Source organism: Gopherus flavomarginatus, chromosome 5 (assembly GCF_025201925.1).
Source record: "Gopherus flavomarginatus isolate rGopFla2 chromosome 5, rGopFla2.mat.asm, whole genome shotgun sequence".
In the NCBI taxonomy this organism is placed as follows: domain Eukaryota; kingdom Metazoa; phylum Chordata; order Testudines; family Testudinidae; genus Gopherus; species Gopherus flavomarginatus.
The window spans coordinates 8,265,070-8,292,283 of NC_066621.1; the positions used below are offsets into that span (position 1 = coordinate 8,265,070).

Below are 27,214 nucleotides of genomic sequence, written 5' to 3' on the forward strand. Positions count from 1 at the left end.
TGGGCGCGTTCTGCCAGACACCTGGCCTTGGCAATCGCTGACACGCTCAGCAGTTCAATGACAACTCGTTTGTGTTGCTCGCTTTGGCCTGTAACAAGCCACCTGCGATGGGCTGCTGCAGCAGCAGCTGCCGGCTCCTAGCGGCCCAGGCTCAGCGCCTGGTCAGAAGGTGAAGAATGAAGTAGAACCAGTCTATCTAGGTGACCTTAGACCACACACTGAGTTACCATGCCCACCTGAAGACAGCAGTTAAGATGTGCAACAATCTTACAGGTTCGTCTTGGGGTGCTTGTGCTCCAACTTTGCAGACGTCAGCTCTTGCCATCTTGTATTCGGTGGTAGAGTACTGCGCACCAGTTTGGTCACACGCAAAACTAGTGGATACACAGTTACATGGCGCCATGCGTATCATCTCCAGCACCCTGTGTCCGACTCCTCCCCCATGGCTCCCAGTTCTGAGCAATATTGCTCCTCCTCATATCAGATGAAAGATTGCCACTGGCTAGTTACTGGAGAACGTACATGCCAACTCAAGCCTGCCACTGCACAGTGACCTTTTTAAACCACCAGGTGCAAGTTTGGTGTCACATCGCCCATTATGGTCTCATCCACCGTGCCAGGATGTTAGGGTCGAAACACTCTGGCAAGAGGAATGGATTGTTTACAATCCCCAACCAGTCCCTCATCGCCGACCCCACAATCTGCCCGCTTGGGTGTGAATTGCCCCATCACCAATGGTCCCTGGTGAACAGGTTCCGGACTGGGCAAGATCTCTGTGCAGCCAATCAGTATGGCTGGGCCGTCATAACAGCCCTTTGTGCAGCTGCGGCACAAGAGAGAGGCCACCGCACATTGTCGATGACTACCCGCTGACTTGGCCTGCATCACTCCACTGAAGATGCGAGGGCTTGGCTGGATGACTCTGCACACGCTAGGTAAATAAAAGCCCCGATACCGGGACTCACAGGTGGGGGCTGAGCCGCAGGTCAGCGTGGTTGGGCAGCAGCGCAAGCGGCAGGGAAGGCCGGGGTCACGGGGTGAGGTCGGAGGTTAGTTATCATGGGAGAATCCCGCCCACGTGGAGCCTCCGCTGCACCGTGAGCAAGGGCGGGGGAAAGATCTGCCCATGCGCAATTGCGCTCAAGCCAGGGGCGGGTACTACGCATGCGCAGATGCCGGTAGCCCGTGGGGGGTGCTAAGACCCGTCCTAGGAAGATAGCACGCATGCGCGGTCCCCCGGGACCAGGTGGGGGCGCGGAAGCGGCGGCTGAGGAGGTGAGTGTCCGCGCGCCGGGTTTCCTTTGCCCCCGCCCCGCCCCGCCGCCAGTCCGCTCTACGTCCGTGGGAGGGGCCTAAGTAGCGTCCATCGCCGCGGCCTCGGCTACCTGCCCGAGCCCCTGCCTGTCTCCGCGTGAGCGCTCGGCCTCGGCCCCGGTCCCGGCCGCAGCACCTGCCCCTGCCTCAGCGCCCTGCGGCCGGGACCGGATCTCGCCCCGCTCGGCCTGGGTAGCCGCGCTGCGTTGGGGGTGCGGGTGGGCGTTCCGGGGGGTGGCAGCGCTGGGGGTGGCAGCGCTCGGGGAGCGGGCGAGTGCGGCTGTGCTGGGGATAGCTGGAGTTGGGGGTAGGTTGCCAACACTCCAGGATTGTCCTGGAGTCTCCAGGAATTAAAGGATTAATCTTTAATTAAAGATAATATTATGTGATGAAACCTCTAGGAATTCATCCAACCAAAGTTGGCAACCCAGGGGCCAGCAGCGCTAGGGCAGTTCCCCAGCTGTGCTGCAGGGTCAGGGGCAAGCCCTACACAGCAGTCTGGGGAGAAACACCCCCAGTATAGTGTCCTCGGCATTCCCCGGCCTCCCCAAACGTGTCCTGTTAGAGGCTAATCTCCTATTAATTCACCGGCACAGGAGGGCATGTTTCCCACATGGGAAGCAGGTGCCTACTACTGCTGTTTGTTCTCAGTGCTCACTATGACCTGCACAATAGAGAAGATCTTAACAGATGCCAAGACCTTGCTTGAAAGACTGAAAGACCATGATAATGCAGCAGAGTCTCTCATTGATCAGTCTACTGTCCTCCATAAACGGGTGGCAGCCATGAAGGAGATTGGAACGTCACTATCAGAAAAGGTTAGTATAGGAGACACCATTCTTCTATGCAAAAGAGTTATACAAATGTATGTTATCCTTGGTAAAAGCGTCCCTTTGTTTTGCAAGTACCAAGAAGATGCAGCTGATCTGAAGGACATATCTAAATACAAACCTCACATTTTGTTATCGCAAGAAAACACACAGATCAGAGACTTGCAACAGGAAAACAGAGGTTAGTAGTCTAGATCTACATGGGTGCTCTTCACACTTGAATGCCTAGAACCTTTAGAATAGTAAATGATATACCTATAAGCAGCATAACATGAAAGGAATGCAGATTCACCAAAATACCTAGCATCTTGTGCTTAACTGTTTGTGCAGAGGTAAGGCATCACCAACAAATATGACTTTACATTTTACCCAGTAGCTTCTTATAATTCTTAAGTGGTATAACTCAGGGAAAGTCATTAAGATTTGGAACTTTCTTAACCCTATCACTAAGGTCCCAGAAGAAAGAATCCCTTCAGTGAAGTTTCTTGATGGGGTTTTATTGTGAAGAAAGTGTGTTAAAGGTGGGAGCTTAGAAACATGCATTTTGGAAACACCTGTAATGACTTGAGGAACAATGAAAATAAAGGCATCCATCTTCTATGAAAAGGCTATTTCTTCTCTGGAGTCTATTATATTGAATAAAATATTTGCTACATAAATAAAACGTAACGGTCCTGAGGCTAGCAACTTTTCCATCGTAGTGTAATGTATTGGTTTATTTGTCTCTAGATTGTAATTAAATGTGCAATTCTAGGTAGAGGGATATTGGGTTGCTTGAAAACTTTACAGTATGTTCTTTTTAAAGTAATTTAATTGAACAGGAAGTGTGGGAGATTTTACACACCTGCTAGGAACTTGCCTTTATTAAGTCTATGTGTATAATGGAAGGTAACCTCATGTAACTAGTGAGGAAGGTGCCCTTCAAGATTGTTGTTTCATGATGATTGTATTGTATGTTGTAGAGTTGTGGATTTCCTTGGAGGAACATCAAGATGCTTTGGAACTTATCATGAGCAAGTACAGGAAGCAGATGTTACATTTAATAATGGGAAGAAAAGATGTGGATGCTGAGCCAGTCCTAAAAGTGCATGAGGCTCACTCTTTGGTAAGTTGGGGAGGGCGGTACTCATGATTTTACCTGTTTCTGGCAAGTGTTGGGAATAAAGTTTGTACTTTAAAAACTCCTGTGCTCTGCCAGTATTGTTTACCTTTATGTTTGCTTTGTATCCTTCCCCACAAACAATTCTGCTCTGAAATATCCTTCCTGATTCCATAAGCCACGGAACCTCCTGCACCTTCCATTACTTCCTATAAACCCTGCAGCAATAACCCAGAGTTCCATTTCAACTTAATAAAATCTACATTTTAAAAAGGAACAAGTAGGACTATTTGTCCTACTTTTAGCTATTGAAAAAGTATTTGGAAGATGTAAAACAGTGTCACTGTGAACTGAGCATAGTATTGTCCTGCTTCAATGTATTTGCAGGAAATTGAGAGTCACGTAGACAGAATCTGTGAGATGGGGGAAGCAATGAGAAAAGCTGTTCAGGTGGATGATGATCAATTCTGTAAAATTCAGGAAAAACTAGCCCAGTTGGAGGTAAGACTTTGCTGTGACTTCGAAGTTGGCTGTGAGATGGGCCTGTTGCCTACTCGTACTCACTAAGGGTAAATCTAGGTCTTGGGATATTGACTGATTCAAAGAGATCTTTTCTACTTCATAGAGGGATATGACCCAGGCTGGCTTTTTAAAGGGAAATCCTAACAATCTCTTTAAATTTTGCATACAGTAAGTAAATGTTAGAAAAAACACACCAAATAGCAAACAACTTTAGAAAGACACGTCTTTCTATATTTAATATTTCTGTAGCAGTCAGCAACTAGGATTTTACTTCATAGATGCTGCTGTTTTGTATAGTATGCACTAATCCTGTTCTGAAATGCTTCTTCTATTCATGGAGAGCAGAAAGTAAGAGACAGAGGGATACCCCATCTGTGCTCACTATTTTTGTGTCGGGGGACCAAAATAAAACATTTAAAAGCGGAATAAAGAGCACAGCCACTATGCCTCTCCATTCACCCAAGGTTCTTCTGTGGGGGTGGGGGGGCGCGGGGTCTGTATGTGTAGAATTAAAAGAATTTAGTTCCCCTCTCTGCCAGTGCAGAGATGTTCCTCACTGTACAATTTCAGTATTTTAGAGCTATATAGTACTGTCATTTAATTATGAATTAGTTCATTTCTGTTTTAGCCAAAATGTCGATTTTGCAGCTTGAAAATAAAGAGCTGCGGGAGCTGTTATCCATCAGCAAAGAAACTATCGAGATGAGACGAGAGGAGCTGCCTGACATTGCATCTCAAGCCACAAAATAACTCTCTCTCTCTTCAAACTCTTGACTTTTAAAACTCTATGGAAATCAACCACTGTACAGGAAAACATTTTATTTTAGTTATGTTTTATTACTTCATGTGTTTCCTGATATCCCTGTCAGATGTCACCCTCTGATGGCAATGGTTTGCATTGCTGCTCAGTCTTAACAGTATACAGCAGCTTAACAATGAGGTATTTATGCAGCTATACTCCTTGGAATTGTTTGTTTCCTCTCATGAAGAATGTTTCTGGATCAGCCCCAATGGGAGACATCTAACTCTGTAGGCAGCAATTCAAATCCACTTTAGCATTCTTACTTCATCGGTGGTTACAGAGCATTTTACAAGTTGTGATTTTTTTTATCTAATAGATATGAGTGAAAGCATTTATTGGAGTAGTTGTCTTGTAAATATTAAACATCAGACATTTAATTTTGCTTTAAATAATTCTCCAAACAGCATTTGGCTGGGTTAACAATATCACTTAGATACAGACCCTCTGCTTTTTATTGTAAACAGACCCAGAGAATGGCAGAGCTGTAGTTTAGCATGTTTTCTAGCTCTTGTGTTGGAAGAAGTTAACACACCCAAAGCCCAGAAAACTAGGTAATGTTTAAAAGGCATCACTCTTAATCCAGAAACGATCAGTTTTTAACTGCAGGCTTTCTATCCTTGTTAGCAAGTATTCAAAAAATTTCTTTTCATGAATTAATACTAAACGTCTCAGTTCCAAGAAGAGTGTAGTTATTACTTCATCCTCTTCTGTGAGTGAGGGTTTTGTTGGACACGGATATAGGCCGTGTGTTTTTGATTGGGAGAGAATTCCTTCCCTCACACCAGGACATCTTTGGCAAGTGTGAGTTGGGTAGAGACAAGGGCTTTCTGGAAAGGAAAATAATGGGAGAAAAATTCTCTTCTCCTTTCTTCCATCTCAGTTGAAGAATAAATGAAATAACTTAGTGCTTTGAGATCAGACAGCAGTTTTCTGCATTCTTCTCATGGCTGGGCGACCTCAAGGTCATTTTTATCATAGTGCTTCAGTGTAGAGATGCAAACAGTGATTATTTATCACGGATCTTGCTTTTATGGTAATGTGTGCTGTGAGATTGGTGTAAATGCATTCCACCTCATGACACCACACTGGTTTGTACAGCAGCTTGATTAAGACGTGGAGTTTAAGGAATTGGAAGCTGAGCAGCAGTCACCTTCTCAGACAGTCATCACTGAAATCCTTACTAGGAAGAGGAGTCGAGGGTGCTGTTTTAATGAGTACTTCTGCTATTCCACCTTTCTAAAAGTACATGTTCACTGTAGAATCTGAGAGCCTAAATGTATTGTTGAGTGTGACTTATTGCTGTTGGAGGGATTTTCAGAAGAGCATAAGGGTGCTTAACTCCCAATGAAGTCAGTGAATTAGATGCCTTACTGTTGAAAATCCAGCCTTTCATCACAGCACCTGAACTTCAGTCCAAGAGCAAAATACCTCCCTGTTGCTTCACTTCCCACAATTTGTCTTGTGGAAGTGCTGAGGAATAATTTGGCACCTTTCCACGTCCTGTATGACCATACTGCAACCACCAGGAACTGGGATCCTGAATACAGAATGTGGAATTGACAGAAAAACTGCTGCTACTCTGTGCTATACAGACATAGACTAATTAGTAGAAACTGCTTCAAGTTTAGTAGAAACTTCCTTAGCACCAGTCATAGCTTTATGCCTTTAAATATGCCATCAGTGCCACTTTCAGTGTCAGATGAGTTCCTGTAATGAGCAGATATGTGCTCAGTTTGTTTGATTCTGATTTGTACTGTAAATATTCTAAGGGATGAGATACTATAAATAAATTAGTGTTACTGTGGTGTGCTAAGAAAATTCTCATTTGCCTGCTCTAATCGGTCAGCTGACTTGAAACAGTTTTCTTTACGTCTCAGGTTTATCAAGTATGTATATTGGCTTTTTATTTTTCTTGAAATAAATCTCAAAGTATTACCATGTGACTGTGCTTTGTATAGATGGCTGCCTACCAACACTTGTAACCCTATGCAATGTAATTACTTTGACTATTGAAGTTATAACAGAGGCAAAACAAAAATGAGTGCTCTGTGCACAAACATCCAGTTTGCATGAGAAAAGAGAAAAAAGGAGTTAGTTCCACTAATACAACAAGGAATCTGGTGCCACCTTAAAGTCTAACAGATTTATTTGGGCTTAAGCTTTCTTGGGTAAAAAACCCAGTTCTTAGATGCTACGGGCCTCCTTGTTTTTTTTGTAGATACATACTAACACGGCTACCACCTGATACAGTTCCACTAATGTGGCCTTTGATTTCTGAAAGGGTGACATATTGTATCTGTAGCAATATCTCCTGAAGAATTCCAGCTGTCTGTCAGATTTGACTGAGGAACGTGCTCTGAATGCTTTTACATTGCAAGCTCTCTGGGGCACAGGACTGTATTCCTATATCTCCACATAACCTCTAGCACATGATGAGTTTTACTGTAATACCAGGGCTGTGAATTGGTAAAATTACATATGTTTATATTGTATGAGACCATATACTCCCCTACTGTAGCTTTGCAGTAAGAGTGAAGTACTCTTATGGCTATTGGTAGTGGAAGTTCTGTAACTGGGGGCCAACAATGGAAAAGCCCTGCTTCCCCTCCCTGTCAATACAAGATTAAATGGGCTATCCACATCTGAAAGACCACTTGGTTCTTCCTGTTGCTTTCTACTTAGCACTGTAATCCATGGAGAGAAAGGATACAACCCCTTCTCCCAAAACTTTGAAATGTCTCTTTAGACAAAGTAGGACCCAACTGAAAAAACTTGTAAAGAACAGCTATCAAATCCTTATTTATTTTCCTAATAATTTTGTTTAGTTCAGGACCGAACTTTTCTGACCCTTAACAGAGTAACAGGGCAAATTCATGCAGCATCAGAATCTTTGGTTTATTTCTGATGCTTCATTTCTTGGAGTTATTTCAAGCTTTTATGGGAGCAAAGGAATCCTGCATTTTAATTGTTGTGCTGCTTCTCCTGTCCCTGTTAACAAACCAAAAAAGTAGAACAGCTGCCTGTAGCACAGTATGGGCATGTCCAGGAATAGATCTATTGCATAGGACAAGATCTGCACTTTAACATCTCATGACTAACACTGAAAGGCTATTTTGAAATAGTACTTTCATCCTGGATAGTAGAGCACTCAGTGGCTTTGTAAGTTACTGTAAATAATTTTCAAAGGCTTAGAACTGAATGCTGTTAAAGATAAGAGATTACACAACTGCAGCTGACTCTTCTTTTCTAGAAAAGCAAAACTAGACTGATTAATTTCATTGGTGTGAGCACAGTTGGAAGCCATAATATAGAGCTAATGCTGGTTTAAGCCTGTTGGCGCGAGTCTTGAGCTGGTGTAAAACACAACAGCCCTGCCTTCCTATGCGTGCTTGGTGCGGGATGCAGACGGGCCGGCGTGCCCATACCGGCAGCGTGTCTGGCACTCAGCCGAGACACGCCCCGCACGTGGAAACCCGTGTTGTTTTGCCTTTCCCGAGTCCCGTGCCGCCACGAGGGGGCGCCGCCGCTTCTCGCCTTGCGGGCTGGCCCAGGGGTCCCTCGGCCGCGCCCCCTAGCAGCGGCCTGAGCACACGGAACCCTCGGGGCTGCGCACGCGCGACCACTAGTCGCTGTCACGGGCTTAGGGCCCTAACGCCTCGCCCGTTGGCTTCGCTTCTCGCACAAGCGCACATTGCCCCTTGCCCCGGAGGGGGGAGGGGATGCGCGCATGCGCACTGTCCCCAGCGGAGAAGGGCTTTTATGAGCTTGCGCATTCCCCTCATTCCGTGAGTCGGGTTCCCCGCGCGCACGCGCGTCCTGTCTCCGTTGCCAGCCCCTCCCCACGGGTCTCTCGCGAGAGGCTGGGATTTATTCCTACGTGCTGTGCCGTGCTGCTCATGGCGGCGCTGGAGCGGGGGCGCTGAGCTGTTGGGGTAAGTGCGGCCCGAGGAGCGGCCCTGGAGCGCCGGCACCCGCCTAGTCGGGCTCTGTGAGCTCCGAGGGGCGGCGGGAGGGGCAGACGTGGCCTGAGAGCCGGCGTCTCCATCGTCTCCTCCGTCCAACGGTCCCGAGCTGGCGGAGCCCCTCCCCCGCCCTTCCTGTGGTGAGGCGCGGGTAGGCCGATGGGGCCTGGCGCGGTAGGCCGCGGCCGGCGCGGGCGCTGCTGGCGTCCCGGGGGTTGTGGGCCGATGATGGGGCCTGAGTAGCGAGAACACTACAAGTCCCAGCGTGCAGTGGGCGGCGGCCCGCCGCGGGGACTGCTGGGGGTGTAGTTCGAGCTGCGTGGGGCCGGGAGCCTAGGCAGGTTCAGTGCTACGATTCCCCACAGCCACTAGGCGGGGCAGCCTGCGAGGGCTGCTGGGGGATGGAGGCCTGGGCGCGAGGAGGACGATACGTTCCAAGGTGCTCTATGAGGAGTCTGCCGAGGGCTCTTGGGAACGGAGTGTGGGCAGCTGCGGGGCTGGAACGGGGACGAACTACAGGTCCCGGCATGCAGCGCGTAGTCAGCCCCGCCCGGGAGGGAGCGCAGGCCTCTCTTCCTTTGTGTGTGTGGTGGGGGGGCGAGCAGCCGCCATTTTCCTTTCTCTTCTCTCCCCCCCCCCCCCTTTTGTATGCGGCGAGGGTCGCAGGTCCGGCCTCTGCTGACTTGTCGAGGAGCCGTCATGGCCGGCGGACTCACAGCACTACGGCCTGCCTGAGCGGGTCTGCGGGGAGGGGCTCCCTCTTGGGCCGATGCTTTGTCACACTCTGGTCTCCAGTCCCTTTCTCCTAAGCCCCTGGCAGGACTGCGCTACTTCTCTGCTCAGCGCCTCACGTCCGGTACTGAGGAGTTCGGCACCACCCCAAACTAGGGCGTCCCTGGGTTTTTTCCTCCTTAGCCTTTCACAGCCGCTACCATCTTGCTGCAAAGTAACGTGTTGTAGACAGCTTGGAGGCCTGAATGGGGAGGCTGCCGCTCCCTCCAACCTAACATGTGCTTGGATACGATAAAATCATAGACTATCAGGGTTGGAAGAGACCTCAGGAGGTCATCTAGTCCAACCCTCTGCTCAGAGCAGGACCAACCCCAACTAAATCATCCCAGCCAGGGCTTTGTCAAGCTGGGCCTTAAAAACTCCTAAGGAAGGAGGTTCCTCTACTTCCGCAGGTAACCCATTCCTATGTTTCACTCTCCTAGTGAAATAGTGTTTCTTAATATTCAGTGCACTGTACTTGTCTGCATGGGCCACTTGGTTTGCTCCCAGTGGTTTCCCTGCTAATGAGAACGATGCATCAGATTCTGTTCTTTGTCTGGTATAATAACATCATTCCACAAGATACACCAGCTAGCTCTAAACCAATTTAAAGGATAAAACTAACTTCGCTTTTTAATATTTACCCTTGTTTCAGTTTGAATTGTTTTTAAATACATCTGTTAACTTGCATGGCCTACTGACAAATTTGTCATTTCAATCTCTACTTTGATTTCCAGCCCCTTCCCCAAATGCTTTTAAACAATCTCAGCTTCAGAGTAATGGCATCTAACAATTGCTGCTTCATTGGCCCAGGTTTGTGGATATCATATTACTGTTACCTTTAGCTGATAGAAGATGCTTAAACAATGAAATATTTGGAGGCTCTCCAAAAGAAACCTTAGTATAAAATAATTAGTATGTCTTCAGAGCTGTGACTTGCTAGCTAAAAATTTAACATCCCATTTCCATTAAACATGGCAGCATCGTTCTCTTAAACTATATATTAAAAATAAACACATTTGAGTTGCACAAATGGTGTTTTAACCTCATCTGTTGCCTTGTGTGAAACTACATGAGAATACCCATTGTTTCAAACTGGAATGTAACAGAAAGTGGTTGTGGCTGCAGCCTGGCAATTTTTTGATTCTGATGAACTGAAAACATGCATGTGCAGAACATTTAATAACCCTCTTATTTAAATTAATTAAAACTTGAAAGACCTTAAACTGTAAAACATGCATAGCTTTCGCTTTGTCTCCTAGTTAATCCTCTCTGCTGTAAATATACAAATGCAGAGACCAGTGTGACTTGAGGGCTGGGCAGCTGCTCTCTGTGTTTATGGCTGGGAGGAGTATTTATAGCAGCTGAGTTGAAAAGTAAAGAATTTGAGGCAGACACACATTCAGATTTTAGTCAAGTTCTGTCTGACTCACCAAACCTTTTTCAATACTGTACGAATGGTAAACTCATCTCTACATCAAACCAAAATTATGAAATGAAAGTATGTGCTAAAAAAATTTCTGTATCTAATTAAATTAGCCCTAGGCAGACATGTAATTAGGATAAGAAATGTTTTGAATCGCTTCGTGAAAGAACTAAGTCATGTTCCTGCAGGGCTAAAAAGTGTATAATGTAGCATTAATTTAATAGTACCAATAGTGTGCTAAGCAGTTTAGATAAAAAAATATTTTAATAAGGGGATCCTTTCTTTTTTTTTTGCAAGGCATCCCTTCCCCTTCTCCCCTCCCCCCCTCAAAAAAAAAAAAACTCAATAGGTTCTCTCCATTGTTATTGTGTCCCTTAAGTTTCCCGTTGTCTTCTGTGGCAAGTCAGTTTATAATCTTCATACTGAGACATGATGCCCCATTTGCACTGATGATGCTATATAGTAACAATTGGCCCTCCTTAAGATGACATGGTCTGTGTACATTATGGGCAAGTGGATATTGTCGCTTGATTTTGGTAAAGCTTCTCAATTTACTCTCTTGTGCATCTCTCAAATAGCTTGATTTGTTGCGGGTGCTGTGTGGGTGTAGTGAGGGTAGAAATATTAATAACCTAATGCTTTTGGAAACATTTGTAAATAACTTCAAAATTTGGTGCACATTCTCAGCTTTTTATGACAGGCTAAATTCCCTGTTCCTCACAGAGCATTAATAGCCATAAGCTTAAACTTTCAAGAAACATCAGAAATCAAGTCTTTTTTCCAGGCTGGATCATGCAGAGAGATGCAAACTTGTACTGCTGGTGTGTTTTAATTATGTGGAAAATTACTGAGATAAACTAGGACTGTGTATATCTGGAAAAAACCCTTCATTTTGCATGCTAAGGTGTGTGTGTGTGTGCTTTTGCACCTTGTGGGGGGTGGGGGCTCTAGCCACAAAACAGTGAGTCTGTCCTTGTGGATCTGACTCTGTGGACTTATCCATTATTTCAGGGATCCACTGAATCAGAGCTATTTGCATGGAGGTCTTGTGCTTCTGCAGTACCTGAAACCCTCTTGTATCTCCATAGTAGCATAGTTGTGTTAAGAATTGTCTTATAAGTTTCTGATCAAAATTTCCCTTTTGGTATGGTATTTTCAGATTATGGAGGAGGAATCTTAAATCAGTGTGGACTCAGTCAGTATTATTCTTCACGGTGGATGATGGTTTCTCAAGTCCGGCTGGGAGAAAGGGGGAATGATGCTGCAAAGAAAGCACTCATAGGCTGAGTTGCTGTCCTCAGCCTCCAGATGTGGGGAACATCATAGAAATATAGTGCTGGAAGGGACCTCTAAGTCGTCATGTGTAGCCCCCTGCACTGAGCCATAACCAAGTAAACCTAGACATTTCCTGACAGATGTTTGTCTAACCTGTTCTTAAAAACATCTGATGGGGATTCCAGAACTTCCTAAAAATCTCCTTTGCTGTAGATCAAACCCTTTGTCTTGTCCTGCCTTCAGTGGACATAAGAGAACAATTGACAACATTCCTCTGTCTAACAGCCCTTAACATATTTGCAGACTGTTATCAGTTACCCCCTCAGTCCTCTTTTCTCTAGCCTGATTTTTTTATCTTTCCTCATAGGTCAGGTTTTCTAAATCCTTTGATCATTTTTGTTGCTGTCTGCTGGGCTCTTTCGAAGTTTTTCTACATCTTTCCTAATGTGCGATACCCAGAACTGGACATAGTACTCCACCTGAGGCCTCACCAGTGCTGAGCAGAGTGGGATAATTTTCTTGTCTGTCTTACAATTCTTGTGTTAATATTCCCCAGAATATTAACCTTTTTTACAGCTGCATCAGTTGTTCTCGCATTTAATTTGTGATCCACTTTAACCTCCTCCCAATATTTTCCAGCAGTACTACCACCAACCCAGTTATTCCTCATTTTGTCGTACCATTGGTTTTTGCTTCCTAAGTGCAAATCCTAAGTCACGGCCTTTATTGAATTTCATCTTGTTGAATTCAGTCCGATTCTCCAATTTGTCAAGGTCCTTTTGAATTCTAATCCTGTCTTCCACAATGCTTGCAACTCCTCCCAGCTTGGTGTTGTCTGGAAATTTTATAAGCATGCTCTCCATTCCCTTATCCAGATTAATGAAAATATTAAATACTAGACCCAGGACTGACCCCTGTGGGATGCCACTACATATGCCTTCCCAGTTTGGACAGTGTGCCATTGATAACTACTCAATGAATAGAGTTTCCACCAGTTGTGATATGTAACTTCACTGTTTTCCTAGCCAGGGAACACACTTGTACAGGATATACTTATGCCCTCAATGGTTTCTTTCACCTAGTAGTCCAGTGCATTAGATGTCAGTTTCTGTTTCAAGCCCTCTGCTTGTAGAAATTAAAACAGTATGTATTCGGAAAGGGTTGTAACGACCAGTCGTTATTACAGAGTGGAATAGTCTAATAGTATAATGATGCTTTTCATTGGCTCTATCTAGGTGTTGCATACTGAGGTTTTGAAATGTCATAAAATGACAAATGATGGTACAACTTGTCTGTGTTGTCAGAGTATGCAGGCTGTTCACTTACAGCAATAACAGATTCAAGGAACACCATCAGTCACAAAGTGTTTCAGTTTTATACAAAGTGAGAGTAGTTCTAGGTACTAGACCTGCACGTACATCTCCCTGACCATATTGTTTTTTTTAAAGTTTCTGGTTGTGTCAAAGACCCATACCAACAGCAGGGGAGGCTTGTTGATTAAATGGTGAAACTGACTAGACATAAAGTGCTGTTAAATGGATCATATAAACAGTTTAGGAGAAAAGGTTCAAATTTTACATAAATGACCCCTTTCATTCACTTGGTATTGATCAAAGCAAGGTTACTGTTGCAGTGTTTTTATATGTATATCTGCAGAGACCATCATGAGTTGGAAATGTTTCTGTTCCCTCCCTGGCTGGAGGTGGATCCTCTTGGGAATCTAAGACCAAAAATGGGAAAACTAGTGTATCTATAAAAGCAGATAATCTTGCCCAACATGGGACAAACCTGCAGCATTAAGGTAGTGGCAAAGTACTTGGTGGTAGGAAATTATGGTTTATAGTATGTTTATCCCAATTATACTTACTATGTGTGTGTGTTTTTTGTTTTCCAGTATGAAGTGTAACAGAACAGAATTTACCACCTGAAACTGCTGCTTCAAGTTCAGATCAGGAAAGGAAAACGCCACATTGTAACAACAAAACAAGACCAAAGAAGAGTAAACCTGTACTGAAGACACAACACTTGATCTGAAACAAGAAGTTTGTGCCTACTCAACAGCTTCAAAAGAGCACGTCCCAACGCTGCTAGTAGTCTTTGTTTTCTCCAGTGCTGCACTGAAACTCCCCAGTGCAGCAGCAGTTATATTCTTTATTAGCTTCATAGATCATTTTCCTCTTGCTGTCTTTTTTTAATAATAGCAGTCTTCATACTTTGAAACGTGTGCTGAAACAGAAGAATCAGCAAATACTACTGAAAGTGCAATATTTGAATATCACTGCGAGGTTGGTGCATGTACTGTATTAAACAGTTATAAATGGTTCTGAACTAAATCCTTCAATTATTTGGAATGTAACTCACAACTTGTTAACAAATATTCACTATTGCCTAGACTAGTGTTTGTTGGCCTCAAATGTATGAGGGTAGAATTAATAGAACCTGATAGCTTCAATTTAAAACTATTTATGGAATCTTTTTAAAAACTGTCACTTGTAGCTCGTAGTCACTTGACCAGTAACAGAAAGCAATCTTGTAAATGCATGCAATCATTTCTCAAAGCGTCTAGAATTTTCTCCAGGTTTCTCTTGAAATATCAGTTTACTTTAATGCTTTATATCGGTATCTCTTGTAAAGAAAATTCCTATTTTTCCTCAAATACTGATATTGCTGCAGTTGATAGTCCCCATTTCTGTAAACTGGCAGGTTAAATGTACCAGATGACTTATTTTGGTAGTGGACTCCTGAGTTGGAGAGTACCCATGGGTCCAGTCTAGCAAAAAGCATCTGGCTTCTGCATTGCAAAAAGTGATCCAAGCTTCTGTAGACTAGTGCAGCAATTGCAACTTTTTTTTTTAATCTGGCTTCTTCTTTGAAAGCTGCCTTGAGCACCTTTTTGTGATGGGACTCTGGATAAGTGGCACATGTAAATCGACAAGGTTCTTGGTTGATTTTGTTATATTCAGCGTTATAAAATTCAGTTGAAATAGCCGTAGAAATATGTCAAGCACTTGGAAAGAACTTGTTAAATTTTCCTTACTGTTTTTCTCCCTCTACTGCATACCTTAGTGCCAAGCTGGGCAATGCATCTCCTGTTGGACTGAAATTATCATATTACGGCCAATCAGTAAATTTTTTTCACCGTTCTAGAAATAGTCTTAATATTAAACCCAAACTGGCTCAAATGGTATAATGCAAAAACTTCCTTTGGGCAAGAGAAATTACAGCAAAGTGCCTTTACCTTGTTAGTTGAGGTTTTTTGAATGTAGTTTTTAACTTTTTTGCATATTTGTAACACTTGAATACCTCTAGTTCCAATGGCATTTATTGGCAGTTCTGTTTCAGAAGCATGCAGAGGCCATTTTTCAAATGGATTTCATAGAACTTGGGACCTCTTTTATCGATGTAAGGCGTCTGCCACCCTCACTATAGCTCTTTCAGAATAGGTTAGTTGCTTCACCCATACTGTTGCTGAGCTTTTTTCAGTTTGAAAGCCATTTCCTCACTGTTGACCATTTGCAGGACACCAGCTCCTCTTTTTTAAAATAATTTTTAGCGTTGATCCTGTTAAAACCAATCAACAGGGAGTATTTAAAGGTGTTACCTTCCCTTGATGCTGTCTGCCACACAAAGGAAGGTGCCCTAGGGGTTGCATCACTTTGAAGGTGGGTATCCCAAAGCCTGAAATTCTGGTCTGGTTTAGGCTTATGGCAGAAGGCTCTCCTACAGTGTAGAACTGTGGAGGGCATTCTGGTCATTGTAACATTTAAGGAATAAAGATATTTTGAGCATCTGTCTGAATATACCAAGATTATGGTTTTGAAGCTTCTTGTAATTTTAGAATTTTGCCTTTGGAGCTAGTGTTCTAGTGGTAAGTGCATTTGATATTACCTCCATGATATCATATATTAGTACATTTTGACATAGCTACTAGAAATTCTTTAGCTATTCTCTAAAGCTTCTACTACTTGCTAATATTTAAGCTTTAGTTGATGCATTTCTTGATGCTTGATTTGTTTGAAACATTTTATCCAGTCATAGAAGTTACAAACCTTGGTTATTACTGACTTGAGAAATTGCATCAGTCTGAGCAAGACTCAGGTAAAGTGGTCAGGTTTCTTAAAAGCTTTTCTTTCTGGTTTGTTACTTAAGTCATAATGATGTATGAATTCATTATTTTATCAGAAAGCTCTAAAATTTCCAGTGTAGCAGAAAAATCTCTCCTATTCTGATGTAACTGGATATGAAATGTTTCCTTTCACTTGGGATGTCCCAAGAAAATAGGAAAAATGGTTTTGAAGCAGCTTGGTGGAGTTACTGTTTTCACAGGAGAAGGAAAGTGTCTTGCCCCACATAACTTTACTGATCCAAACTTGTTTTTATTCAGTTATAATGTGGCAACAAAACCTGGGATAGTTAACTTGACTGTACAGCAACTGTTTATAAAACTCAATATTTGCATTTTTATCTAGTTTATCTAGATTAGTTTTTGGTATTTTCACTTGTACCTTAGCTCCATGGAAGAACAGATCTTTCTATGACGTATTTCAAGGCTTTTGAATAAAATGCTAAATATGGCTGAAGAGAAATCAACTGCCTAAACTAAGGCTTGTAGCAAAGCTGCTGGCCACTGTACTATACCAAATGGAGAACAGTTAAAATCCTGGACAGTAGAAGGTTCAGCTTGCTCTTGATGTTACATGAAGGACCAAATCCTGCAGGAAGTGTACTACTTGCAGTTCCCAGTAAGAATAGATGAAAGTTTTCAGGTGCTCGGCACCTCTCAAGATTTGTCTTTGTCTGTGTTCTGCCCTCTCACTCACGGAGAAGCTCTTGTAATGAAAGACATGGCAAGTTGTTAAAAATGGGAAAAGTGAAACACTCAAGCCTTCCTAAAATTGTAGGTTCTCTCAGACTTAACTAGTCTCTCAACTTTCAGATATTCCAATTTATGAGTATTGTATTGCTAGACACAAGATTTCTACAGAATTTAATTTGGAGAAGCTCTTCACTGGCATAGATACAAAGCAAAACCCGGATCCTGTACCCATTTAAATCAATGAGAATCTTCCCACAGGTTTCAATGGGAGCCATGTCAGGTCCCCTGACAACTGTTGGTAGTGTCAGGTTCAATCTTGCTGAAGTGGTAACTACTGCTTCCCTTAACCTAGCCTGTTCTGCTCTCTCTTTAAAATGGGACAATAGAACACCACATATCCTATTCTCAGTGTGGAAGAAGTTTAAAGATGGAAGAGGCCCTGAATTGATTTTTAGCAACTGCTATTATAATTGCAGTTTAGAGGATTTTAAATTAGTCTATGTATAACATCTATAGTAACTACCTCTGCTCTGGAGGTACTTCTATACATTCTCCTTCTAATGTTTATTGCCTTTTGGCCTCTAGCTTTTGTGTAGGATCTGGCTATGCTGCTGGTAGTTTGAGCAAGCCTGTGAGTGGAAAGAAAATGGAAATGCAGGACTAGAAATGTAGCCATGTATGGTTTTCTTGAAAAGAATTCAGTAAACCTGTGCAAACAACTGAAATGTGGGTTTAATATTTGTGTGAAGTTCTGATTAGTTTAACCTCTTATAGGATATGGACTTGACTAACAGTGACTTGTGTGTTTAAAGTTGTGCTAAATATTGACTAGTTATAATATTGTACTATGTTATCACAGCTGTATGAGATGGAGAACCATTATACTGTGTCATCAGATCCTCTCCCCCCTCCTGCAGCTTCCCCTCCTTCTCTTCTTTTACCTTTCTCTTCATCTTCTACCTCATCTGGGTCTAAAAAGCAGAAGAGGACCCCCCTGTATCAGAGATCTGTAAGTCAGGGCAGTAGTCTATACCTCTGCGTTTTAATAGCATGGTGAGTCTTAGGGGCTAACAACTTTGCACATACATTCTCCCTTTTCAACTTTTCTAATATCAAACCTTTTAACAAGTTAAAGAATCCAATTCTTTCTGAGCCAATTGGAAATCCTAGCTGTTTTTTTGTTTTCCTGTATCTGTTTCAGAAACTTTTACCACATGAAAATGTCATTTGTCTCCTCCTTCCCCCCAACTTTTTTGGTGCTGTGTATGTAACTGCCATTTGGTCCAAGTGCATCCTGTGGGGATGTATATTATTGACTTTGACTATTTCCTGGTATAAGCTACCCCATCTGCCTTTCATCTTAAACTGCAAAATGAGGGGCTGGGTTGGATCATAGAACTAAAACAGCACTTGTGGTCTGTGTTGACACCTTTACATGACACTCCATTTTTAAAAAGCCAGTATGTAACAAATATGTTCCAAGTGAAGTCCTGTTGAGAAGCACAAGCTCAGTACCCTCAGCAATAACTTCCAGACTTGAAATCATGTCTCTCTTCTTATGCCACCACCCAAAGCATTGATGTAGTTTCTCTTTGAGAGAGAATCAGAACCTGACCCTTGCAGGCATTTGATTGCCCTAGGCTTTCTGTCCATTCTACTTAGCAGGAAATCCGTTACTGTTTTGTGGCTTAAGAAATTTACAGCCAGAGTTGTGCTTCCCGCCTCGAGATCAATAACGTCACTCTGGCCGGCAAACTCTAATATGCACGGCTTTAACCATAGATTTGAGTACACGAATGCCTAATTCTCTGTTCTATAGTTAAAAAGTATTGCCATTATACAAGCTATTCTGAAGCCTTTTAACCCTATGAATGTTAACTGGTTTTTAATGTTACTCTGGTGCTGTAACAGATCAGAATGTATGAGTATCTGAGAACAAAAGGAAAACCCGCAATCAGTTTCTTAAACAGATACGTTGGAAACTGCAACAGCTGAAAACATTAAATGTAGTGTCTCAAACTGCATGTTGATGGCACTTTATCTCGAATGGTCTCTGTGAATTGCACAATGTTCATGGTTTCTTGTAATGTTAGGACCTCCTCTTTATAATAGATACTAATTTGGTCTTATTTTAAAACATAACTAGCACACTTCTGCTTCGAAGTATCAAAGTGTTAAGAATAAGAGATTCTTTTGGAGGGCTCCCATGTTGCATATTTATAAATCTAAAGAAATAGTTCTTTTAATACATTTCAGAATTTTGTGTGTCTCTAAAGAAGAGTATTATAGAGAAACATTAAAGGATGATTGAATTAATCTAACTTTTTTTCCTTCTTCTAACTCCATTATTATTCAATTAAGTTTTTAAAAGCTCTGCCAGGCTCCAACCAATATTTAATTACTATTACAATTGGGTTAAACTTTTTCACTGGTTATCTAAAACTTTAACTTTGACAGTCACCAAATGTATGCACAACACAAATAAAATTTGGCTATTTAAAAGCCTTTTAAATATTTATTAGTTCCATGTGGGAAGAATCTTAACATTGCCTAATTTCCTTAATGACCAGCTTCATCAGTGAAAGGTTATATTTTACCTGGATGCTAATTCTAGTTTAAAGACTGTCAAATGTAAAGCAGTGAATGTAAGAATTCTTCTACTGATGATCTTAATACAGTATTTTAATTTAAAAAAAAAGACAAAATATGTCTGGGTATATTAGAATGAAATCTGACTTGATAAGCAAACTTTATTTTTATGTAGTGATTACAGCATGTTTTTTGTTAAGTCTATTAGTTTTCTAAATTTGACTATTATCATCTTAAGTTAAATTACTTTAGAGATGTTTTATCATGAATTGTCCAAAATTCTGTTTGCCTGTTGGTCAGTTGTTGCATTTTCATAACATTCAACAAGCTCTTCACTTCATATTTATTATACTTATCATGCACTGGTGTAATATTTTCAGGGGTTGGGAAGATAAACTTTTTGTTTTGGAATAGTTATAGCTTACCTTTCATTTCTTTAATAGATGAGCTTTGATCCAAACCTTCTTCACAACAATGGACACAACGGGTACCCTAATGGTACTTCGGCAGCACTGCGTGAAACTGGGGTTATTGAAAAACTGCTGACCTCGTATGGATTCATTCAGTGTTCAGAACGGCAAGCTAGACTGTTCTTCCACTGTTCACAGTATAATGGCAACCTGCAGGAGCTTAAAGTAGGAGGTAATCAGTCAACCAATAAGATTTTCTGCATTCTAAATTGAGAATTGCAATCTTATACCTTGTAACACAAAGTTCTGATACATCTAACCACCCCTACAGACACATACAGTTACTTCTGACTGGCTAAACTGACAGTTGAATCAGGAATCTCCCAGTAGAAAGGAAAACCAAAGAGAAAATTCTGGGTAATTTAAGGCTTTTGCCTTTTGTCAGTGATTGTTTTATTGCTACCTTTGAGAAGGAGTCATTCTGGGACAAATTTAAGTGGTAGGTATAGGGAAACTATATGTTTAAAAAAAAAAAAAAAACACTTTGGCCTATTTCCCCCTGTTCTTGAGTCCATTGGCTATGTTATTCCCAGATGTACTCCATTAATTTCAGTGGAGTTGCACTAGGGATGGATGACCTTATTTCAGGAGGGAGACATTATTCCCCCACTATTCTGCTTGATCTGGCAGTAAAGATTAGAAACCGAATTTCGCAACACATCTATCATGGAACCTGGTGTCATTTGGTATTCAGTCAACTGAAGGTATTAGAATTAGGTTGGAAGTGGCAAGACTTTAAAACACAGCGCTTTTGATCACTAGCAAAAAGGGCAAATAAACTGAATATTATCAGGAGAAACTTCCACAAGCAAAATGGCCTCCAACAGTAGTTAAAGGAGTTGAGAATTCACTTGTGGTGGTCAGACAGCAGAGTGTAGAGCTGATAAATGTCATTACTTTATGCATGTATTTCTCCTTTCTCTCCCCTTTTTTTGTTTTGTCCTCTTGTTCTCTGCTTATTTGTCTTTTTAAAAAAAAAAAAAAAAAAAAAATTTAATGTAAACATAGCGCTTGAGGATCTTATGTTACTATTGTGCTTTTGATTCTTGCAGATGATGTTGAATTTGAAGTATCTTCTGACCGCCGAACTGGAAAACCTATTGCTGTTAAATTGGTGAAGATAAAACCAGAAATTTTACCTGAAGAGCGAATAAATGGACAAGTTAGTTGCTTTGATGTCTTAACTTCTTTGTGCAAATTTATATCTGTTTTACTCTAATACAAAAGGACAAATCCCATTTTTGCACGCATAATCTTAGTTGCATAAATTTTTCAATTAAATTGAAAGTGTTTTTTATCTGACTTTGGCAAAAATATGAAGATTCAGTTTGGGCTTTTATTTAACCCCAAACACTTCTTACAGTCAACAGAAGTACTGTGAGTTTAAAACTTTGCAGCATGGCATCCTCTTGTGGATTACATTTAAAGTGCATCCCTGAGTGTGTAGTAGAGGATATTAAAGTTCAGTTTGTATTGCACAGTGCTGCTCCTGAAATGATTAGCAATGGATATTTTTTTTTTTTTTTGACTGGTAGGTTGTGTGCGCTGTTCCTCACAATTTAGAGAGTAAATCTCCAGCTGCCCCGGGTCAGAGTCCAACAGGGAGTGTATGCTACGAACGTAATGGGGTAAAACTCATGTATTTTACTTAAACTTTTGAGTGACCAACCAGTGTGATCTGTACACAGAAAAAAATTTTAAAAATTGGCACTGTTTTTGAAGTAGAAAGTTTAAACTGCAGTTGTCACCCAGTCTTAATTTTTTTCTAAGAACTACAAACACTAATTACCACAAATATAGAAACCTCTGTTGACTTCCATATGTTTTTGACAACTTATTCTGCCATAATACCTTTGTTAAAGAATTTAATGTAGAACTAAATACTTAGTTAGATTCTTATTAGTTGTGATTATGATTTAATGTCAGTTAATATTAACAACTAACTGTTCATAAGATCTTTATTTTCTTTGACTTAACTCTTTTGCCCTTTGGAAATCAACTTAAAAGTAATGGCAATACTGTGTACAAACCTTTCAACTCCTCAAGTTGCTGGGTATGGACTCAGCAAAACCACGAGCACCAAGGGACCAAAACGTTCTCGCATGCAACGTTTTCACAATTTCCAACTTTTTCACAAATGTTGAAATGTAACTTGAAATGGAAAATAATTATTAAATTAATGCCACATTGACATTTAATCTTGTTTAAAGCAAGGCTGCATTTTGCAAATAGAGTAATGCTAGTGAACCTTAATTTGCAGGAAGTGTTTTACCTGACTTACACCCCTGAGGATGTTGATGGAAATGTACAGCTGGAAACTGGAGATAAAATAAATTTTGTAATTGATACAAATAAACAGTAAGTTGATACTTCTATTTCCTGATTACGCACCAAGTTAACAATTTGGCGTTTCAGAAACGCGAGGCTGGAAGCAACATTGAGAAGTCACATGCACTGAGGCAAGACCAAGTAAACCTAGACGATCCCTGATGTGTGTGTTCAAACTCTTTTTAAAAAACCTCCAATGATGGGGATTCCACAACCTCCCTTGGAGAATGCTATATTACAGAGCTTAATTACTCTTATAGTTAGTTTTTCATAATACACCTCTACCCCTATATAACACTGTCCTCAGGAGCCAAAAAATCTTACCGCATTATAGATGAAACTGCGGTATATTGAACTTGCTTTGATCCGCCAGAGTACCTCCCACCCCGAGCACTACTTTACTGCGTTATATTTGAATTTGTTATATTGGGTCGCATTATATTGGGGTAGAGCTGTATCTCACCTGAATTTTCCTCACTCTAGATTAAACCCGTTACTACTTGTCCGACCTTCAGTTGTTCTCCACGTACACTGATCGCAGTCCTTTTTGAATCAGCTCTTAATGTACATCTGAAGACTTATCAGGTCCTCCTTCAGTCATGTTTTCTCAAAACTACCCATGCCTGGTTTTTTACTTTTCCTCATAGGTCAGGTTCTCTAAACCTTGATCGCTTTGGTTGCTGTCCTCTGAACTCTTTCCAAACTGTCCGCATGTATCCTGATGTGACACCCAGAACTGGACACATTACTCCAGATGAGGCCTCACCAGTGCTGAGCAGAGTGGGATAATTACCTTGTGCCTTACTTATGACACTCACGTTAATAAATGCCAGAATATTAGCCATTTTTGCAACTGTATCACATGGACTCTGATTTCCCCCTCCCCATAATTTCCAGATTCTTCTCAGCAACACTACTGTCTAGCCAGTTATTCCCCATTTTGTAGTTTTGCATTTGATTTTTTTCCTTCCGAAATGTAGTACTTAGCTCTGTATGTATATTGTTTCATCTAGTTAAATTCAGATCAATTCTTCAATTTATCATAGTTAGTGGTTGCACACAAGATTTAGAAATCAAAACTTGTGCACCAGAATTCCTGAAACTGTCTTTTTTTTATAGTGTTGGCCAAAGTTGCTATATGTCTGATGTAATTACTTTTAAACTTGATAAAGTATTTAGTTAGTACTGTAAAGTTCTATCGAATCTCAAACATAATAGTCTAGCATTTCTTGCTTTAGTTCAAAGATCTTAAATTGCAAATGAGTGTATATTTAAAGCAAGAAAAGATTAGCTAATAGACCTATACTTAAAATTTCCAGGTTTTATTTGGTAAAGAGGTCTAGTTAACATGTTCTAGTTTTCTCTACCTTGCCCAGTCAAATAGCAAATAAGAAGGCTGCATTAAATCTGATATGATTATTAAATTTGTCTCATTGTTTAGAGGCACTGCTTAGGTCTACTTTGTCATCATAATCTACCCTTTTTCCTAGTACTGGTGCTGTAAGTGCTCGTAACATTATGCTATTGAAAAAGAAACAAGCCCGCTGTCAAGGAGTAGTTTGTGCCATGAAGGTAAGCAGAATTTACTCAGCTTTTAAAAAGCTGTTTGAAAGGAACAATATATGTCTATGCTGTACATAGTAAAGATTGGGCACAGGGCGCACAAACGCTACAGAACTTGATCCATTAATAGTTTAACACAATTACTCTTCTTGACTATTCCTTTTCTTTAAGATGGCTCTGGTAATGTGTGTTTTCCCATTATGTGTCTTAAGTTTCAAAAATATCTTTATAAGAATGGTTCAGTAGCTGTAGGTCAGAGTTTCTCAAATGTGGCCACCAGGGGCTGCTCCTAGGCTGTTATGGGAGGAGGCAGGGAGGTAGCAGCCCCGCCCTTTTGCTCCTAGATGCACTGCTTTGGTGTTAGCTGTTGAGGCTGCCAGCAGTGGTTGGGCCCTGCTCCTGCTGTGGAGACACCTGGGGCACAATGTTGGAGGCCCGGGCAGTTGGTGAGTTCCCCACCTTCTCTGGGATGATGGGGTTCAGGTTTTAGGCTTCAGCCCTGGGGTGGCAGGGCAGAGGGGAGGCAGGCTCTGGCCACAGGGCTTTGGGCTCCAGGCCTGCCCCCCATCACCCACCCCCATTACCCCAGCCCCCGCTGCCTCCACCGACCCTCCCATCCAGGGCTTAATTTAGCCCTGTCAAGCCTGGGGACAAGAGTCTGCTAGCTCAGTGGTTTGAGCATTGGTCTGCTAAACCCAGGGTTGCGAGTTCAATCCCTGAGGGGGCTATTTGGGGATTGGCCCTGCTTTGAGCAGGGGGTTGGACTAGATGATCTCCTGAGGTCCCTTCCAACACTAATAATCTATGATACTTTTATGCTTGTTAATATCACTTTTCACAACAGACTTATTAGCTAGCAATAAATAAATTACAATGATTTGGACATGTATATGCACATATTTAAGTGTGTTAAGAAAAACTATGAGAGCGACCGCCAGAAAGAGTTGAAGGCTGCACTCTGAGGCCACCAAAAAATTTGTTCTGAGAAACCCCTACTGTAGATCATCTGGGGGCACACACAGTCTATGACATTTTATTTGGCTTTTTCTCATTGCTTGGTTCTATCTGAGAACTTTGCTTTTTATCAGAGTTCAAAGTACAAGCTATTGTCTTGGTGTTTTAGACAGTTGACTATTTGCTAAACATTGTATGTTCCCTTAGGAGGCCTTTGGATTTATTGAAAGGGGCGATGTCGTAAAGGAGATATTCTTCCACTATAGTGAATTTAAAGGTGACTTAGAAGCCTTACAGCCTGGTGATGATGTGGAGTTTACAATCAAAGACAGAAATGTAAGATCAAATCCAGTAAAATTGAAGACAAGATTCAAATATATATAAAAGATGAGTCTGCTAGTAACTTATACCACTTCCATCTTTGCTTTGATTTACTTTCTGTTCGTAGGGTAAAGAAGTTGCAACAGATGTAAGACTATTGCCTCAAGGAACTGTTATTTTTGAAGATATCAGCATTGAACATTTTGATGGGACTGTAACCAAAGTAATCCCGAAAGTACCCAACAAAAATCAGGTAAACCTAAATATTTCTTAGAGGTCTCCTTCCCAACATTTGCATGTCTGAAATAGAAGACAGGTGTTCACTTAGTCCAAATTGTATAGTGCTACTCTTATACTTCAGCACAAATGCTAGAACATGAAGATACTGCTGTAGAGTGGTATGAATGAGGGCTTCTCCAACAGCACCGCTTAAGACTCTAGCATCTTAGTCCCATAATGTTATTCAAAGTAAAATTATTACATTATGGCTGTTATGTTACTATATTATCACTGCATGTATCTGCAGTGGCTGCTACCAATGGGGAAAGTTGAAGAACACGTGTTAAGGTGACTCCACATATTTATGTGAACGTTAAAAACTATCATCTGAACGTTACGAACTGTTGTGGAAATGTGAACTAAAGAAAGGGGCTGTGATGGGGGAAGAATCCTGCCTTTTAAAAGGATAGAGACAATAGGGAAGAAAGATCTGCGCTGCTGCTGCTGCTGGGTTAAAAAGTTTGGGAGTTGGGGGTTTTTGTTTTTTTTTCTCCTTGAGGATTGTTGTGGGTGATAACCCAGACAACATCCAAGGTCCTAAATGCAGACATCGTTTGATTTGATGTTTGAGAAAAGCTTAATAGATGTAGTATGCTTGGTGCCTCACCTTTCAGAACAGTTTTTGTGTTGCTGTGTCCCTGTTTCTTCAAGAAAGTACTCTCAGTATCTCTGTTTCCTACTATTATCTTGAAGCTAAAAGGACTCCTATATTAGACATACCACCCCATCTGCAGGTCAGAAGACTGAATATAGAAGCAGGTAGACATTCCTATTCAACAAGTGCTTGAAAACATTAATTCTGTTTTGGGGCAACAGCTGAAGTCTTATTAGTTTTTTATGTAGGAGGCAGGCACCATAGGCCACTGAATTGCTGTAAATCTGGGCAGGTCACTTAACATCTGTCTTAGTGTTCCCATATGTAAATCTGAGGTCTGAAGTCCTAAATAGTAACCTACCAATACTTCTGGGAAAACTCAAAGATCAGTTCATAGTCAGTTCAAGTACAACTAAATAATTCTTACAAGGCTCAGTTTACAGTCTGGAAAGAATGGCTGGTTCATGAAAAATTTCTCTTCCTTTCCACATGGCCACCAGAATGACCCATTGCCTGGACGCATCAAAGTTGATTTTGTGATTCCTAAGGAACTTCCTTTTGGAGATAAAGATACAAAATCCAAGGTGACACTACTGGAAGGTGACCATGTTAGATTCAACATTTCTACAGATCGACGTGACAAATTGGAACGAGCCACCAATATTGAAGTTCTTCACAATACTTTCCAGTTTACTACTGAAGCTAGAGAAATGGCAAGTGTCTTTTTTTTTTTTTTTAATCTGTCTACATAGGCATGTACTCGGGGAGAGAGGTATGATGGCTTAATCAGGATTGTTTTGGAGGTTTTTTACTTTAAGTTGATATATTCTAATGCATCTTTTGACATCTTCACTGAAAACTACTCAAGAAATTATTTCCCTTTATTAGTAGTTTACGCTGAACATGATACTGTACTGTATTTGCTTTTTCCCTCTACTGCTTCCTGATTATGTATTTGTTTCCAGATGATGATGTGTGTGGTTGACTAGTCCGTTCATAATGCTGCAGTTCTACTGTATTTTAAATTAAGGCTTCCTGCTTGCTAACTTTTAAATCAATCCATTCGCCCTGAGGTTCAGACTCTGTAAACTGATAACTCCAATTGTTCCTCTCTAAATCCACATAAGAACTTGTTAGCTCTTCAAACTGTGCATGCTCTCTACTTCTAGTCTAAGAATTAAGCATAAAAAATTTCATGTTTGCTTCAATTGACAGTGGAATTCATAGAGCTGTTTTGGATGCAAAGTCTTTAACAGCATACTTGCCAAGGGACAGATTCCTGAAGCTTAAGATAAAAG

At 41.4% G+C, this 27,214-nt stretch overlaps 3 protein-coding genes across 12 annotated transcripts in view; all 3 read left to right on the forward strand.

Annotated features, from left to right (window-relative positions):
* The first annotated feature begins 1,174 nt into the window (after positions 1-1,174).
* SIKE1 (suppressor of IKBKE 1) lies at positions 1,175-6,502 on the forward strand. Of its 6 annotated transcripts, XM_050954386.1 has the most exons (6): positions 1,179-1,275; positions 1,911-2,132; positions 2,220-2,325; positions 3,107-3,249; positions 3,631-3,744; positions 4,414-6,502. In XM_050954386.1, the coding sequence occupies exons 1-6, from the start codon at positions 1,225-1,227 to the stop codon at positions 4,513-4,515; spliced, it is 738 nt and encodes a 245-aa protein (XP_050810343.1). In that variant the 5' UTR covers positions 1,179-1,224; the 3' UTR covers positions 4,516-6,502. The 6 variants fall into 6 exon arrangements, with proteins under 6 accessions (XP_050810341.1, XP_050810340.1, XP_050810343.1 ...); XM_050954384.1 differs by having other exon boundaries at positions 1,175-1,275; positions 1,911-2,325; positions 4,394-6,502; XM_050954383.1 differs by having other exon boundaries at positions 1,176-1,275; positions 1,911-2,325.
* Positions 1,417-27,214, forward strand: part of NRAS (NRAS proto-oncogene, GTPase) — a 90,383-nt gene continuing 64,585 nt past the window's right edge. The window contains exon 1 of the mRNA XM_050954413.1: positions 1,417-1,420. The gene's annotated coding sequence lies outside the window, so the exon portion shown is untranslated. The remainder of the gene's footprint in view (positions 1,421-27,214) is intronic.
* Positions 8,259-27,214, forward strand: part of CSDE1 (cold shock domain containing E1) — a 49,878-nt gene continuing 30,922 nt past the window's right edge. The window contains exons 1-11 of one of the 5 annotated variants that reach the window (XM_050954291.1): positions 8,259-8,499; positions 13,896-14,286; positions 17,677-17,826; positions 19,850-20,048; positions 20,929-21,038; positions 21,412-21,504; positions 22,137-22,234; positions 23,695-23,776; positions 24,929-25,057; positions 25,170-25,295; positions 26,417-26,629. In XM_050954291.1, the coding sequence (XP_050810248.1) occupies positions 17,686-17,826; positions 19,850-20,048; positions 20,929-21,038; positions 21,412-21,504; positions 22,137-22,234; positions 23,695-23,776; positions 24,929-25,057; positions 25,170-25,295; positions 26,417-26,629 (1,191 nt within the window). In that variant the 5' untranslated portion in view covers positions 8,259-8,499; positions 13,896-14,286; positions 17,677-17,685. Of the gene's footprint in view, positions 8,500-9,291; positions 9,714-13,895; positions 14,287-17,676; positions 17,827-19,849; positions 20,049-20,928; positions 21,039-21,411; positions 21,505-22,136; positions 22,235-23,694; positions 23,777-24,928; positions 25,058-25,169; positions 25,296-26,416; positions 26,630-27,214 lie in introns of those variants that run through there. The other 4 variants (XM_050954295.1, XM_050954292.1, XM_050954293.1 and 1 more) reach the window with 4 other exon arrangements.

Excerpts from the sequence above, each read along its gene's own strand:
- SIKE1 (XM_050954383.1), top strand. The coding sequence starts at position 1,225 with ATGCGCGGTCCCCCGGGACCAGGTGGGGGCGCGGAAGCGGCGGCTGAG. Across the intron at positions 2,326-3,106 it reads CTTGCAACAGGAAAACAGAG|AGTTGTGGATTTCCTTGGAG; the intron begins GTTAGTAGTCTA and ends TGTATGTTGTAG. Across the intron at positions 3,745-4,413 it reads AAAAACTAGCCCAGTTGGAG|CTTGAAAATAAAGAGCTGCG; the intron begins GTAAGACTTTGC and ends TCGATTTTGCAG.